A 17304-nucleotide genomic window follows, 5' to 3' on the forward strand; every position below is an offset into this window, starting at 1 on the left:
ATCTGCGTTTGTGCGGGCACAGCAGCTCAATTCTTTGAAGGGGCTGCTGTACCTGTGGGAAACAGGGAAAAGGTCCCTGAACCTTAAAAAAAAAAAAAAAATTGCACCTGCACAGAAATCCCACAGAGTCATCATGCGCTGCAGTTTTCAATGTGTGGAGGTGACATTAAGAATTCTATACAGCCTGAGCTATCCCTTCAGGAAGCGGTCAAAGCAGACAACCAATCATGGGCAGTGGAGGCAATCTATACATGCCAAGGTGGATAAAAAAAAAAGAAGATATATATATACAAAATAAATAAACACAGATTTTTTTGATTTCTATCAAATGTATTTTAATAAACTGCTTTTGGAGTAAAAATCTATTTAAAGATATTTTTTCTTTTTAAGATACATAAATAATTTTGTTTATGCAGTATGAAATGGTGCTTGGTTATGTAGCATGAGGCTGTATATCCTGCAATAATTGAATAACTGAATCCAAGCTCTTCAAGCTGAGATAACATGCACTGGCAATGCTATTGTTTTAATTAAATAAAAGAATTTTAGTAGTTCTCCAACTATGCATGATTAACCTAAAATCTGTTGCGATTATGCTGTTTTACTAACCTGACCGCTTATTATTCTAAATAGGAAACCTTCATTTTGTTTGCAAATATTAAAGATTTCAACTACCGGCAAGAATAAGTCTTTACATTTAAAGAGCACCTGTCATTTCAGATCCATCATGGCAGCGCCCGTCAGCGGGCATCTACTCACCTGCTGCCGCCACCTTCCTCACCTTGTTGTGTCACTGCCGCCATCACCAGCCGTCCCATTAAAGTGAATGGGACTGTCGGTGAGTCAACAGCGGGTCAGAGGAGGAGCCACTGCGGGACAGAGATGACATTTGCTCTTTAAAAATTATGATTTAAATCAAGCCTTTTTAATAGTGATTTAAATTAAATCTACCCTGATATCTGTGGATGTGGGGCATGCCTTCGCTACCTAGTATTGGCTGTCTGCTTTGACAACTTCCTGGTGGGACAGCTCAGGCAGGTTCGAACTTGTGTCTAAACCCACCTGAGCTCATCCCTAGTCATCATGTCCTCAGCTGCTGCCACTTACTTCTTGCTATGCTCCCAGAACAAAACATGCAGCACCTGAGGTATAAACTTGCTGAACCTTACTGCAGCATGCAATGGTGCTTACATATTGTTGTGTGGGTACTGTTCAATGCACGAATACTCTGACCCCAAGCTCCATTATGGCAGTTGATCAATAACATCCTTGACTCAGAGGAAGTGGGTGAAATGATGCTAGCTGTCAGTTAGCCTCAGTAAGTGCCGGTTCACACAGGGGCGACTTGTCAGGCGACCTAACCGCCTGACAAGTTGCCTCCCGTTCTGTACAATGGAACCGTTCTAATAGGAGCGCCGCAAGTCGCTCTGACTTAGAAAAAGGTTCCTGTACTACTTTGGGGGCGACTTGCATAAACTTCTATACAGAAGTCGTTTGGCAACTCGCCGTGGCAGTTGTGTGCAGGTCGCCTCGGTGAGGCGACCTGCAAGTCGTGCCGCCCCATGTGTGAACCGGGGCTAACTGATGACATCTAGTGGCAGAGACTACTTTTTATGAGGGACAGCACCAAATTGAAGGCAAGTATTGAAGCATAAACATGTTTATTTTTCACATGCTTTGCTGTCTTTTTTTCCCCTAATTTGCTCAAAGCCAATATTCTGCTTTCAAGTACATCTAAAGTCAAAAAATGTTTTTGTTAATTTTAGAAGAAGTATGGAAGGGTTAGAAGCATTTATTGGCGTTTCACCGAGATGGGGAGATCAATTGTCCCAAAAAAGATGCCACCATCATAGAAAGTGGAATCCCACCACTGACACTTGTCACTGGCGCAGCAAGTGAAGTCTCATGTCATGAAGGGGATCCTGCCCTGGTGAAAAAGGATGAGATTTCCCCTCAGACATGAAGATAGCAGTGAAAACCTGAGATTCTAACTCTTCATCATTCTATCCGAAAATTCCAGTTCAACTCAAACTGTGCAAGCAGTATCTGCCATGACAATAAACATTTTAATATTTGCCTGGAGATGGGAATAATGCTCAGCTTCATATATTCTTGACAGCATACTCAAAGGCAGAATTACGTTTTAATCTTGCTTCCTGCAGAACACTCAATTATAATCACCATGTAACGCTTGTTATAAAACACTTAAGTCTTCAGGACAACCGCATAATACACGCTGTATTAGGTTTCCACAACTATTCTGATTTAAAGTGGTTGTAAACCCTTACATATACCCAGTGAAGGGACTATCCTCAGGCGATACACAGATGAGACAAATCCTGTTACATAAGTTGTACCTGTTTATCTGAAATTTTCCCTTCTCTACATCCACCCCCCCAAAAAAAAAAAAAAAAAAAAAGGGGGGGGGGGGGGGGGAGTGGTTAGGCAAGCTGAAATTATACTCAGCAGAGCTCAGAAAGCTCACCAGATGTGACGTCTGTACCAGACGCTTCCAGAGTATATACACATGAACCAGTGACCGATGACATCTTTCCGGTCTGCTTGTTGGTTTCCCAGTGCATCCTGGGATAACTCATACCTGCAATACCTCCAAAAAAAAAAACAAAAAAAAAGATGCTAACACTGAATAAAAGTGCTGTAAGCAAGCATTGTCAGACTTTTTATGGAGGCTTTGGAGACGCTTTGAAGCACCGAGTGACATAAGGGTATCATTTTTGAACTGAAGTAAAGCAAACACACCATGTAAACAGTAACTGTAAGGTAACCATTGTATTTAGTGACAATCACTAAATAAAATTCAGATGCTTTAAAAAAAAAAAAGTGTATCCAATGCCACATTTTGAATCAAGTGTAAACAAGCCCTAAGTGCTCTTAATTGAGATAAGTACACATTATAGATGGATATGCTTTATTCATATTTCATGTCTGAGGTTTACAAACTACTTTAAGGAAATGGGCCTATGTAAGAAAGGCACGGTAAAGACATAACTATGAATCCTGGTTGTGATAATCTTCAGGGAATTAGCATTTGTGGTTGGTTACATTAGCTAAATACATTTTTTTTTTTTTTTTTTTTTTAACTTCCACGATTACCACTTCCCACTTCTTAGCCGCTTTGGTAAAGCCATTACAAAATCAAGCAAAATGGCAAGCAGAGTAAAATCCTTTGGATCTTTTTTTTTCTTTTCTCCTGCTGTTCACCGAGATAGCTTGGGTCCTCTCAAGATTCCCTAAGAGAGAATACACAGAGAGATGTTGCCATTTGTAAGTTTTGGCAATGCTAACTTTGCCAATGTTCCCCTACCCTGCTCATGCTCCAGGGCTGTTCTTGACTTCCTCCTTGGTCCAATGCTGGCAGTCCTCGTCAGAGCAGAGCAACATGGTCATTCTGGCCATTTCCTGCGAAGTCTGTCTGTTGTCAAACCCCCCGCCTAAATCCCCAAGCTGGGCTCACAGTTTTTCAGGAGTGAGTAGAGCTTACATGTTATAATATGATCGCCACCCAGTCCTGGAAGACAGCCTGTTAAACACCCTGCCACTGCCAGAAGAAAAACATGCAATTCCTGAAGTACATGCAGCCAATGGGCTGTACTAACATTGCGCTCACTAAGCAGGTTACTCCCTGAGTGTCAATCTTGGGCAGAAAGCTGCATTTGCACAGCACCCTACACAGTTGTTGGTAAGCTTTATTGACCTGACCAATTAATCTGAAAAAAGTCTTAGCATTGTAATATTTGACTTTTTCTCACACAGATGCAAAGTGACATGGCCTGTACAAATGCAAACCTAAAGCAAGCAAAGTTCATTCTCCAAAAAAGAAAAAAAACAGCCCAATGGTAACTGGAAATCCCCCCCAATGCTCACACAGGGTATACATGCATGTAGTTTACCTATTGTGTCTGGCAGGTCCAAGAGCTCGTTGTGCTGCAGATCTAAGTTGGTTATCTGGGTGCAGTTCCCAATTTCTTGCGGAAGATGTTCCAGCTGATTGTGAGCGACATCCAGTGTGATGAGGTTACACAATTCCCCTGTAAGGACCACAAAACACAGACAATGAATACACACCCAGCTTGTTGTTATGACCCAACACCCCCTTACCCGGTACAAATGTGATCAGTAGGGCTGATGCGTCATACCAGAAAGGCAACAAACAGGAAAAAGTTTGTGGCCATGTAACTAGGCACACACGAGCTTGTTGGTGGACTCATTCCAAAACTATGGGCATTAACCACCTGACCTCTGGAAGATTTACCCCCTATCATGACCAGGCCATTATTTGACATGCGGCACGGTTTTACTTTAACTGACAATTGAGCGGTCGTGCGACACTGTACCCAAATAAAATTTATTTTACTAAAGGGATGTGATGGATTTTATTCCCTGCTTTTCAGGGGAAAATCCATCACATCTTCACTGTCAGAACGGAGCTCTGTCTTGTTTACATATGCAGTGCTCTAATCTGTGCGTCTTCCGGATGATTTGTGGGTGCAGGCAGACATACATTGGCCGGCACGAGCTGATCGGTTTCTGCTGCGACAAATCCCAGCAGAAGCAGCGCGTGCATGCCCACTAGGCGGAAGGGCAGAATCACACACACACACACACACACACACACACGTGATTCTACACAGAACGCCCACCGTGTAGCAGTAAATCTGCTATATCAGTGGTCATCAACCCTGTCCTCAGGGCCCACTAACAGGCCAGGTTTGCAAGATAACTGAAATACATCACAGGTGATATCATTTGCTGCTCAGTGATTGCAGTATTCTATCTAGTCTGCATCTCCCCAAGGTAATATATAAAATCTGGCCTCTTAGTGGGCCCTGAGGGCAGGGTTGATGACCGCTGTGCTATATGGTGGTCGTTAAGTGATTGCAATTTGTCCCCAAGGTGTTCAGTAGGGCCGAGAGCACTGGCCTGGGCTCTGTGCAGGATACAGGAGTTCCCCCACATGAAACTGGTCAAATCATGACTATTTGGAGCTGGCTTTGTACATAGGGGCACAGTCACGATGGAACAGAAAATTACCTTCCCCAAATGGTTTTCACATGCTGGGAAGCAATTGTTTAAATGGGTTTGTAGGCTGCATTCTTAAATTGCAGGGAAAAAAAAAAAAAATCACATTCTGAAGGCCTACTTGTGACATTTGTCCACTCCATAAATAACTTTTATTCACTTGTAATGTGTTCCTGAAATTGCAAAAAAAAAAAAAAAAAAAAAAAAAAAGTCTGATTGCACTGGGAGACGATCACTCAGCACAGCCCTCTCCATTTCTGGAAATATCTAAATCCAGTCTGTGCTGGAGGGAGGGCTGGGCAGAGGGAGATTATCCTGGAGTAGGGCTTTAAAAATAGTGATCTTGCCATGAAGGTCCTTGTTCAGGCACTTCCTGTTATGGGGTGACAACGCTTTGTTCCTATATCCCAGTTGTGCTCCTGCAAGATTACCCTGTCATATATGTAGCCTGCAAGCAGCCATGCTGACACATTGCTCTGCCACAATCCTCTGTTGTTGCTATCAAAAGCCGACCAACAGCAACAATGAGCAGCCAATGTGGAAGTGCATGAAAACAAATGAAGTGGCTAAAATTGGTTGCAGAGGATCAGCAGCACTGAGATGTAGAATAGGAAGGGAAAAAATGAAACAGGAACTCTAGAGTCAGTAATTGTGCTGGAGAGGCATTTTACATCAACAAGATTACCAACAACATTTGTACTTCCTTTGCTTCTATGGCTTACCTACAAATGACATAAGAGTGATTTGTAGCAGAGCACACCAACCTAGTACCGTAGTGCTAGTTTAATTTATAGCAATGACAATCATTTCTTAGAGACAAATTGCCAGTGACTCCACTGATTAAAATCACTAGCTACAAATCACTGTTGATTGTGGGCATTAGCAATTCATAATAGAAATGAATCTCTTTAGACATGTAGAGAAATGTCACGGCTCCAAGCCCGTATTGAATATCCTCCATGTGGGTACCGACCAAAGGAAACCCAACTGCACTATATGAACTTTATAGGAAAGCAAGAAGTTACACACCAATGACGTCAGATCACATCCAACTTTATTAGATCAGGATACAACTCAATGTTTTAGTGAAGTTTAAAGGATAAGTTCACCTTTGGGAACATGGTCCATCCATTTTTAGACTCCTGCAGCCTCTCCCTGACCTCCCAATTGTGACAGCGGGTCAGGGATCCTCTCTCTACACCCGCATTTATAATTAGAAAAGAATGCGGCCATGCGAGGCTCCACCCACACAGCAACTGCATGCATTTACAGAGGTCTGTGAAAGAATGAACTACAAGTATCGATAGCCTTTGCAGGTGACAGCTTGAAGTTCTCAATGAACTTCCAGGGCGCTGGTGAGCATTCTTGTAATTTATTAATTCTTCTTGTCATTCAGTAAGGCCCCTTTCACACTTGTGCAACTTTTCCTGCGACTTTGGACATCAGATTCCCATGACAAGTCGTATCCCTTGATTTCCATTGATAACCATTCATATCTGTGCGACTTCAAGTCGCAATGACTTCAAAGTAGTCCCTGTACTAATTTGGTCTGACTTCAATGCGAGTTGAGGTCCATAGACCTCAAGTTTACACAGGCATTCCCTGAAATCGCGGCAAAATCGCGTGACTTTCAAGACACGGGGCCTTTTCAAGGGGCCTAACTGCCTACGGGCAAACAGCTACAGTTCGCAGGGGCCCGAGATTGCACCCATGATCTGCTGACCGTGGGTGCAATGCTTTACAGGCTCGAAAAAAAAAAAAAAATCAATCCTTTTTTACCTGCAAAAATATGTGTTTTTTTTTTTTTTTTTAAACCTGGTCCAACCAAACTTTCAACTGCACTAACATATGCAGTGGGTGTCAGAGCTGTATGTAGACTCTGCTACATACAGTATACAGAGGGCTGTGTTCCAGCAGTGGGATTGGAGCTTCCAAATCCCGCTCCTGGAACAAAATCTTTTCGGGATGAGCATTGCTCAGTCATTCACAGGAAGCTTTGTATTCTATTAATAAATACGTTTCTGCCGAGGGAAGGGTGGATGACATTGGGGCAATCAAAGGAAGCTTTGCATTTCATTCATAGAATACAAAGCTCTTACGAATGACTGAGCAATGCTCAGTCTTACTGTATTTTGTTCCAGGAGCGGGACGGGACCTTCCGGTCCCGCTACCGGAATACAGCGCTGTATATGGTTTGTAGCCGAGGGTACATACAGTTTATACAGTTGGTGCATCGCTTAGTGAAGTAAAAAGTATTTGGGCCGGGGGGCGTGGCCTGGACAGCGATGTGAGAGGATGTGAGAGACCGGAGCTCCGCTTGTGGTAATCCGCATGGCTAGGATCAAAAGGTAACATCCCTTTCCAGTCCGGATTCATTTCGGCATTTCCAGACTTCTCTGTTGAGGTGCAGAGGCAGCGAGCTCGGTTTACAGAAGTTAAATGCCGTTTAAGAGCCCACCACATTAAATATGCAATGCTATTCCCAGCTCACCTCCGGGTAGTTGGAGAGGACCCTGTGCATTTCTTTGAGGACCCTACCCTGGCATCGGAATGGTTAGATCGACATGATGCTGCAAGGAATCGCCCAGCCTAACCGTCTTCTCGCCCTGCTAATATTGTAAGTGCCTGCTCCTAATCCCTTAAGACAATTAATTTTCTACCTGTGTCCACCTTGTTCACTGCTTTTTACTACATAAAACATGTAATAACTATACTTGGATAGCCGTGTTCTTTGCTAGTAACGACTAAGGCCCTAGGCCCACATCCCATCTGGCCCCTATGTTTGATTATGCCATGACTTGAAGCCCGCCATTATGATCCTCCAATTTACAGCGTGCTTGGAAGCCCACACACCCGGCCTATACGACATTATTAGAAGGCGGGTTTCAAAACGGCCATATCACAACTGGAGACATCACATAACTTTGTACAAGGAACTATTCGTTTCTCTTCCTACTCAAACCATTAGAGTCAGGCATACTCTCCTACTGCCACAATAGAACCACGGACTCCAACCCTGATGGTGCCTATATGCCAAGACTTGATGCCACAGTGGAGCATAGGCTCAGGTTTATGCAACATACCTACGTTTGTAAGTTGCAGAGGTCACACGTTCTCCGTTGCTGGATTTACCTCCAGAACTTGTTTGCACCCAAAGGGTACCGGTTAAATCGACATCGGCGCTGCCAAATAGGCTCCCGCCGGTGGCGCTGTGTTCAAAAGTGCATTACTCCATCTTGATTGCTAAATGCTGTTAATATATCGTAATTGCACTAGTTTTGGGATACATGCCCCAGTCAAGTTTGGGAGGCTGAGGGCAGGGGGAAATGTTAAGTTAAGGAACATGTCTAATGATATACTACGGTTTAACGTGGTACTACACAATTTGTTGTCTTGCAGGAGAGGTGACAGAACTATTCCTATTTCAGTGCGGAGTGTGGTGGTATGTGTTCCCACGTAATGGTCCACGCTTATCTTTTCATTACCTGATACTGAGTCAGCATGGCTAACATAAAATTTCTTTCCTGGAACATCCGGGATAAAATTAAGTGCACAGCGATATTCAACAATCTTAAATCATACAGAGCGGATATCATAGTTCTCGTGGAGACGCATGCTACGGGTCAACTTCAACTTGCGTTGAAGCGCCCCTGGATAGGCTGGGCGTTTCATGCCACCCACACTCCGTACTCCCGAGGAATCTCGATCCTTATAGCCAAAAGTACCCCATTTGCAATTATTTTGGTACGTACCGACCCACAGGGTAGATACATTTTTTTGCACTGCACACTAAATGGACTATAATATTTAATAATAGCATTTTATATCCCCCCTCCATATAAGTCCACATTAATCACTGAGGGATTGTTATATATGGCCCAACACCCTAACATCCAAAGTATTTGGCTAGGCGATTTCAATATGGTTCTCAACCCCCACAAGGACAGACTGCAACCACATCAGAACATCCATCACCCCGACACCACTAGATTTGGGCGTACGCTAGCAGAATTTTCACTAACTGACACATGGAGGTACAAGCATCCAGACACCATGGCATACTCTTGCTTTTCGGCGTCGCACTCCACCATGTCCTGAATTGATCTCATCTTAATATCAGACACCCTAATTCCCCAACTAACTGACTCAGGATACCATACGAGATCTCTTTCCGACCACGCCCCATGCTGGGCTACGCTACAACTAGCCCCAAACATAGGACCCCGAACCTGGCGCCTGCACCCCTTCTGGCTAGCAACATTAAAAAAGACCAAGAGGACATTCACAGGGAGTGGCAATTTTACTTCAACACTAATAGGGGCACAGCCCCGATGGGCATGATATGGGAGGCATTCAAACTCCACGCATGCACTATTTTATCTTCTCGAATAAACAGAGTCAAAACATCTTCCAAAGCTCTTCTGCGTAGAGCCTCTGACAAACTGGATTTGATTACTAGGGAGTTCCAAAATGACCCTACACAGGAAAAAGCATCTGCACGCAAACTCCAAACCCGTCTTGTAGACCAGTTGCAGTTTGAAAAAGCTAAGCAAAAACTTTTCTTTGTGCGACAACGGGTTTTTGAGCAAGGGAAACATGCGGGTAAATTATTAGCATATCTGGCCCGACAAGATACGAGTCCACCAGTAGTGGTCCCACTTTCGGGCCCTAACAATGTTACATACTCAGACCCTTCATTGGTTGCAAAAGCTTTTCAAACATATTATGCTGATTTATACTCCTCTAAGGTGCGGGTCACCGAACAAGAAACCCAGGTCTTTCTCCGAGACATCACTTTTCCCCAACTGTCAGAATCCCAGCTTACAGACCTAGAGGCCCCCCTTACGACAGACGAAATAGCACTGGCCATAGCATCCCTCGCCCCAGCTAAAGCACCTGGAGGGGATGGTTTACCACTTGACTTTTACGCAGCCTACTCAAATACTTATCCCCGAATTATTGGCACTTTACAATCACATATTTGAGTCTGGGTCCCTTCCTGAATACCTTCGCCAGGCAGTAATTATAGTTATTCCTAAACCAGGCAAAGACCCCCACCACCTAGAATCCTATCGCCCAATCTCGCTCCTCCAAGCGGACATTAAAATACTAGCCAAAATATTGGCCATGCGTCTCAACCAATGTATCCTTTCCTTAATCCATCTGGATCAGACGGGGTTCATGCCTGGCAAGAATACAGCCATGAACATACGGAGTTTATACATGAATATTCAGGCGGATCACGAGAATGCGGGAGATAGGGCGGTGGTGGCGTTAGACGCAGCAAAAGCTTTCGATTCGGTGGAGTGGGGGTACTTGTGGGAATGCCTTAGGGGATTTGGACCCAACTTTATTAAATGGGTAAAGTTGCTATACTACTCCCCCTCAGCTAGAGTGGTAGTGAATGGGTACACATCTGACCCTTTTCCCCTGAGCCGGGGAACCCGTCAGGGCTGTCCGCTGTCTCCCCTGCTCTATGCCCTGGCGGTGGAACCCCTTGCTATCTCCCTTAGGCTAAATCCAAATGTACAAGGGCTAAACATGGGATCCCTGACAGAAAAACTGAGCCTATACGCAGACGATATGCTCCTATATTTAGAGGACACTGGTCCTTCTCTCCGAGCAGTCCTGGAGATTATTGGGGAATTTGGGAAACACTCGGGATTGAGCATGAATTAGTCCAAATCACAGATTCTTCCTCTCGACCTCTCATCCCCCTCCTCTAACGCGGCCTCTCTCCCGCTACAAAGAGTCGCTTCTATTAAATACCTGGGTGTGATAATTACAAGAGATCCCCTCGAATATATAGCCAACAACAATGAACCACTTTTCCCCTACTTAAAATCCCGCACACAATCTTGGGCAAGGCTTCCCTTAGGAGTAATGGGGAGAATCAACTTATTTAAAATGATACTTCTGCCAAAATTTCTATAATATGTTTTGGAACTCCCCGGCACTGATCCCACTAAAGATTTTTAAAAAGATGGACCAAATCATCAACTCCTTCATATGGGGGTCCAACAGACACACACTGGCCTGGAACACGATTAAAAACCCTACCTCATCAGGAAGAGCGGCCATACCAGATTTATACACCTATTACATAGCTGCACAGCTCTCACATCTCTACCATATCCACAAAACTGACGAAATTAGATATCAAACATTAGTATGCAAGAGGCCAAACAATGATATGCACTCTCCGTTACAAGTCCTATTTAGGAATGGGAGCAGGAAAAAGACAAGAGAAGGACAAAACTCACTGCTGCTTCAGCATCGCCGCGTATGGGAGAAAGCGATCCAAATGACTGGTGCTGACTTTTTCCATTCACACACACCCCTCTGGCACAATCCCCTTCTGGGGGAACTGTTGTCCTTACCCGGGGCCACTAGGTGGGCAGCCAAGGGGATAGTGTTCCTTTTCCAGATCATCACTTTATTTGGAGTAAGACACTTCCAAACACTTTGCGAAGAATTTGACCTCCCCTCCTACATGCAATTCAGCTACATGCAGCTGAAGCACGCGCTCCAGACCCAATTTGCAAATGGCTTTCCTAATCCACAAATGCTCCCACTGGTAGACGTAATCACAGGTTCCAATACAGAAAAACTTATATCTACTCTTTATACCATGCTACACAATAGAGCAACTGCCAGAATAGTAGACACAGCGAGGGTTAGATGGGAGGCAGATATAGGCCAAATAGACGATACTGACTGGGAAGAAATGTTAGAAAATGTACGGAAAACCTCACCTAAAGTATCTGAACGTCTGACTCAACTGTACATAATACATAAATCTTACCTTACGCCTGCCAGAATAGCCAAATTTTCCCCGAACCAAAATCTAAACTGCCCAAGATGCTTAAGCACCCCATGCTCCTTTTTCCATCCAATCTGGGCATGCCCAGTGATACAAAACTACTGGGCACAGATTGTAAAGTTCCTCCATGATCATATGGGTTCGCCAATACAACTAGACCCCAAACCATGCCTACTGGGCTTACTCCCAGACACCATGGCTAGCTAGGCCCATGGCTACACTCCTCAGTGAAACATTATTTAGTGCTAGAAAGTTAATTGCCAAACACTGGATGAGAACCACCTCTCCTACTGTCCAGGAATGGTTGAGGGATGTAAATGTGTCATTGCCATATACAAAAGTACTATATAGACACAGAGGATGCCCACAAAAATATCATAAGATATGGGGCAAATGGCTAGACAACACCAACACTTGTACGACATGATTGGCAGATGTTAGCTGCAAGATAGGGGAGGGAGACGTATTCAGTGCCCTAAGAACTTAACCAGGGGAAATGTCTAGTTTGGCATAATAATATAACGCAAATGGCTACTCTAGATACAGTATTTCAGTTGTATACGTGTTTACACCTCTCTAGACATATAGTGTCAGAAATGTATGCTTGAATATAAATGTTTGCCACTTTCTCTGATCATCATATGGTATGTATTTCATTTGTATTGTGCTTTTTGACAACAATAAACATGTTCTTTGGTTAAAAAAAAAAAAGTATTTGGGCCAGCGTGGTCCAAACTAGAGGTCGACCGATATGGGTTTTTCTCTGGCCGATGCCGATATTTAGAAATCTCGATGGCCGATGGCCGATATGTGATGCCGATTTTTTTGGGCCGATATATTAGGCCGATTTTTTTTTTTTTTTTTTCCTTCATCTCATAAAATTTAACAGTTAGACCCCTTTCACACTGGGCGTTTTTCAGGCGCTTTTGGGCTAAAAATAGCGCCTGTAAAACGGCTCCCCTGCAGTCTCAGTGTGAAAGCCCGAGTGCTTTCACACTGAGGCGATGCGCTGGCAGGATGTTGAAAAAAGTCCTGCAAGCAGCATCTTTGGAGCGGTGTATACCACCACTCCTGCCCATTGAAATGAATGCGCACCGCTGCCAAAGCGCCTGCAAAGCGTTTCGGCAGCGGCGCTTCAGGGGCGCATTTAACCCATTCCTCGGCTGCTAGCTGGGTTATAAGCTCCCCGCTAGCAGCCGAATAGCGCCGCTAAAACGACGGTAAAGCGCCGCTAAAACTAGTAGCGTTTTACCGTCAACGCATGCCCGCTGCAGTGTGAAAGCAACCTAAAGTGATACAGAAAATTTTTTACATTTAAACATTTATTAAACAAAACAAACCTCCAATCAGTTCACTTGTATGTATAATTTAGATAAAAAAAAAAATATCTTAAAAATAAATACACAAAAACAGGTAATCAAAACTTTTGGACGAAAAAAAATGGGCTAACTTTACTGCTTAGTTTTTTTTTTAATTTATTAGTGTATTTTTTTTTTTTTTTTTAAATTGCGTTTGAAAGACCGCTGCGCAAATACCGTGTGACATAAAATATTGCAACAACCGCTATTTTATTCCCCAGGGTCTCTGCTAAAAAAATATATATAATGTTTGGGGGTTCTAAGTGATTTTCTAGCAGAAAATACAGGATTTTTACTTGTAAGCAACGAGTGTCAGAAAAGATTTAGTCTTTAAATGGTTAAACTGAGAGCTTCTACACATGGAGTTCAGTTCATTCATAAGTGTAAACATTGTATCAATTCAGGTTCTTTTTATCAGGTTTGGCAGGCTGCCCAGAGAGGGGAGAGAAGTGCTTCACAGAAGAATACAGGCAACTTGTATTGACTTCAGAAGTTATTTGCAAGTCCCGCTGAGTTATATCGGCCTTTTTTATCAGCACAATCGGCCGATGCCGATTAAGAAAAAAACACCAAATATCGGCCGATATATCGGTCGACCTCTAGTCCAAACCATTTAAAATCTTTGCAACTTTGCATTGTGTCAACGTTCGAACGTGGTGGTCTTGGGTGGGACTGCGCGATGTCCTACTGAGCGGGTTATTTTGTCCTATAAAACCACCTGTCTGACATGGCCCTTTAGGTCTTCGTTAGCATCTACACGTGCTTTAATGGTCACTTCAGCCTACATGTTTTATTTAGTGTGCTGTCTATGTGATTAAATAATGTAATCAAGGATTACGGTAATCACCAGATTATATACATGCTTCAATTTGCCTTTAAAACTTAATGTAAACATACCTGCATTTTCGGCTTATCCTTCAGCAACATTGCATACAACCACAATGCAATTACTGCTGATTCTTTCAGCGAAGTTCCTGATTTGAAAGACCTATATTATATTTACTTATTCCTAGCGATAATAGCAAGAAAGCTGAAGCCATGTCAAGATAAAAAAAATTCTCAGCGGTAAACTAAAGCAATAAAAAGGATAGCACTTACCATTGCTTTTAAGATAAAACTTGGACGTAACAGCCGTGAAGGTCAAAAATCTATTCACAGACACACATCACATACGTAGATTTGCCATCGGCACTGTATGATACACCTACATATGCTTTGTGTATATAACAGGGTCATGTGACACACTGTACTACATAACATACACATCATGGGAGCCCGACTCTTGTTTTCCTATAAATTAGGGGTCGACAGATATAGTTTTTTTCAGGGCCAATACCGCTTCTGATTTTTTGGTCACTTTCTAGGCCGATATTCTGTACATTTAAACGTTTTGAAGAATCAACAATTTCGACACAAATCTACTATAAACTGAACAGGTTTATTAATATTTTAATCATTAAAAGTAAACTGGGAAAAATAAAGTGCTTGAAAAACAACTTAATAAATGGCTTCCCAAAACATAGCAAAATGGCATAAATATCAATAAACTGCACACTGACCAATAACGGTAAGTTTCTGGGGAATATCGATTTGAAAATTTGCGAATATCAGCCCTAATTGGCCCCTCTGGTAATCGGTCGACACCTACGCTAAATATTACCTGCTCATCAATGACACAGGAACTGATAAAATCCTCCACATATACTTGAATAGGCAGTAAGAAGCATGAGGACAGGTTAAAAAAAAAAATATATATATATATATATATATATATATATATATATAAAAATATATAATTGTGTGGCATCTGTGGTGTCTAATGAGTCTACATAACGCTGTCAAGAACACCGATAGGTGGGGAGCTCAGTCACATGACAGACGAAACTTTCATTCTCCTAACATGTTTTCCCCAATTATGGAACTGCCAATCCACATCAGTGGACTGCTGATACCCCAACAATCCAGGGCCAGCATTGAGAAAGGTAAACAGAAGCCCCTGCTCAACTACACTGCAGAGTGCATGAGCATCATGGGAAATGTAGTTCCAAAACATCTGGATTGCCAAGGTTCACCATCACTGGTACTAGCGCAAGGCTTCACATTTAGTTAGTGACGTCGACCAAGTGGGGGTTTGGGGCTGAAAAAGTCTTACAGTCATAAAATGTTAGAAGCGGCTCTGAATTTCAGAGGATTACTGAAAAACAAAACAAACAGATTCAAAATAAGGGGCTACACAAAAACATGCATCCCTTTAAATTCTATGCATGTCCTCACACCGGTCCATTGCACTTCTGTTGTGATGTTAAAAATCTTGCTTGCTGCATTTTTGGTCAGTTAAAGAAAATGTACCTCCCCGTTGAAATGCATTGAAAATGCAGCAAGAACGCATCAATAATGCACACGTGTTATAGTTTTGATGACGTTTTTGAGTTACATGACCTATGAAAAACCATAAGCGCAGTAAAAGCGCAGCAAAATCGCGTGCATTTTCGGTGCCATTTAGCAGCACCTTTTTCTTTACCGGCAAAATGCAGAAAACACCATTTTCGGCCGATATACTATTGGCCGACAAAATTTCTGTATATCTCTACTGAGAACCGAGCGATCAGCGGTGTTTGAGCTCAGAGCTCCATGAGCAAAGAGCTGGTGACTGTTAGTCGCTCACCGGAGCGCTGGGCTGTGGAGCGGCTGGCTCAGGCTCTAAGTGCATAGGATGCATTAAGGTGCTAACTTAGATTTTTTACTCCAAAAGCATTTTATTAAATGAAAATAAAATTTAATAAAAATTAAAAAAAAAAAAAAAAAAAAGAAGGAGGTTTGAATTTTTTTAAAATCTTTTTTTATCCACCCTGCATTGGGGAGAACATGACCTCTGGTATAATACTTAGAAGTGCAATCTTAGGATCCATAGGTAAACTAATATGACCAATGTCATTATTCATATCAAATATAGGAGGTCCAATATCAAAATAGCTTTGGGCATCTCAATTATTCTTTTTAGGACAGAGGATAAGCAAGAGACAAATGTGGTGATAATCACTCATGCGGTGTTAAGGAAGGGAGCATATAGGTGACAGAATACAGCGCAGCAGCCTCTCATCCGTTTTACCTCAGAGGAACGTTGAAGCAAATGTCTAAAGCTGGCCATACACTAGAGCTGCACAGTTAATCGTTAAGAAAAAAAAAAAAAAAAAAATCGGGATCTCGATTCAGCCCCCCTGAGATCTCTCCTGCAGATTTTGCCGATTCTTTCATATAAACAAGTGGAGAGACTTTATCTGCTCACTCAGCTGTCAAAAGAAAGCATCCAGGCAGTCTGCCAAGTCTTTAACTTGAAACATTGTAACTAAGCTTTCTTCTTAGATCAAAGTGATAGAACTTTTGTGTCTAAATAAATAATCCAGGCAACTGTAAATGCAGGAAGTTTAACCACTTAAAGTCTAAATCTTTTTCTGACACTTCTTAAGTTAAAATCAATATTTTTTGCTAGAAAATTACTTGGAACCCTCAAACATTATATATATTTTAGCAGAGACCCTAGGGAATAAAATGGCAATTGCTGCAATATGTTATGTCACACTGTATTTGCCCAGCGGTCTTTCAAATGCAATTTTTTGAGGAAAAAAAAATACACTTCAATGAATAAAAACAAAAAACGAAACAGTAAAGTTTACCCAATTTTTTTTGTTTTAATGTGAAAGATGATGTTACGCTGCAAGAATCATGATCTATCTTCTAAGCAAAAAAAATGGCGATTCTCATTTTAGCCAGAATCGTGCAGCTCTACCATACACTAGTGGAATTTTGTTTGAACAGATTCCTTTTAAGAACAAAATGCTTGCTTAATGTTCCAAAAGGTTAGGAGTCAAACTGACGTTCATTTTCTAATGCAGGGACAAGAAAATTTGAAGGGACAGGAAGGATTTTTTTTTCAATTGAATGAATTTCTAATAGTGAATGTGGTTTTGGTTTGGGAAAGTCCTTTTCTAAATAAAATGGCAAAAGCAACTTTAAAGTGCTTTCGAATGACAGGTCATCAAATGTACTGAACATTTCCAAACAATCATTCACACGAACGTTTAT

The 17304-nt window shown here is 42.3% G+C and overlaps 1 protein-coding gene across 1 annotated transcript in view; it reads right to left on the reverse strand.

Moving 5' to 3' along the window:
* SHOC2 (SHOC2 leucine rich repeat scaffold protein) overlaps positions 1–17304 on the reverse strand; it is a 138043-nt gene that overhangs the window by 50882 nt on the left and 69857 nt on the right. Inside the window, exon 3 of the mRNA XM_073595894.1 lies at positions 3912–4049. Within this exon, the coding sequence (XP_073451995.1) occupies positions 3912–4049 (138 nt within the window). The remainder of the gene's footprint in view (positions 1–3911; positions 4050–17304) is intronic.

The sequence above is a fragment of the Aquarana catesbeiana genome, linkage group LG08 (genome assembly GCF_042186555.1).
Source record: "Aquarana catesbeiana isolate 2022-GZ linkage group LG08, ASM4218655v1, whole genome shotgun sequence".
NCBI lineage: Eukaryota > Metazoa > Chordata > Amphibia > Anura > Ranidae > Aquarana > Aquarana catesbeiana.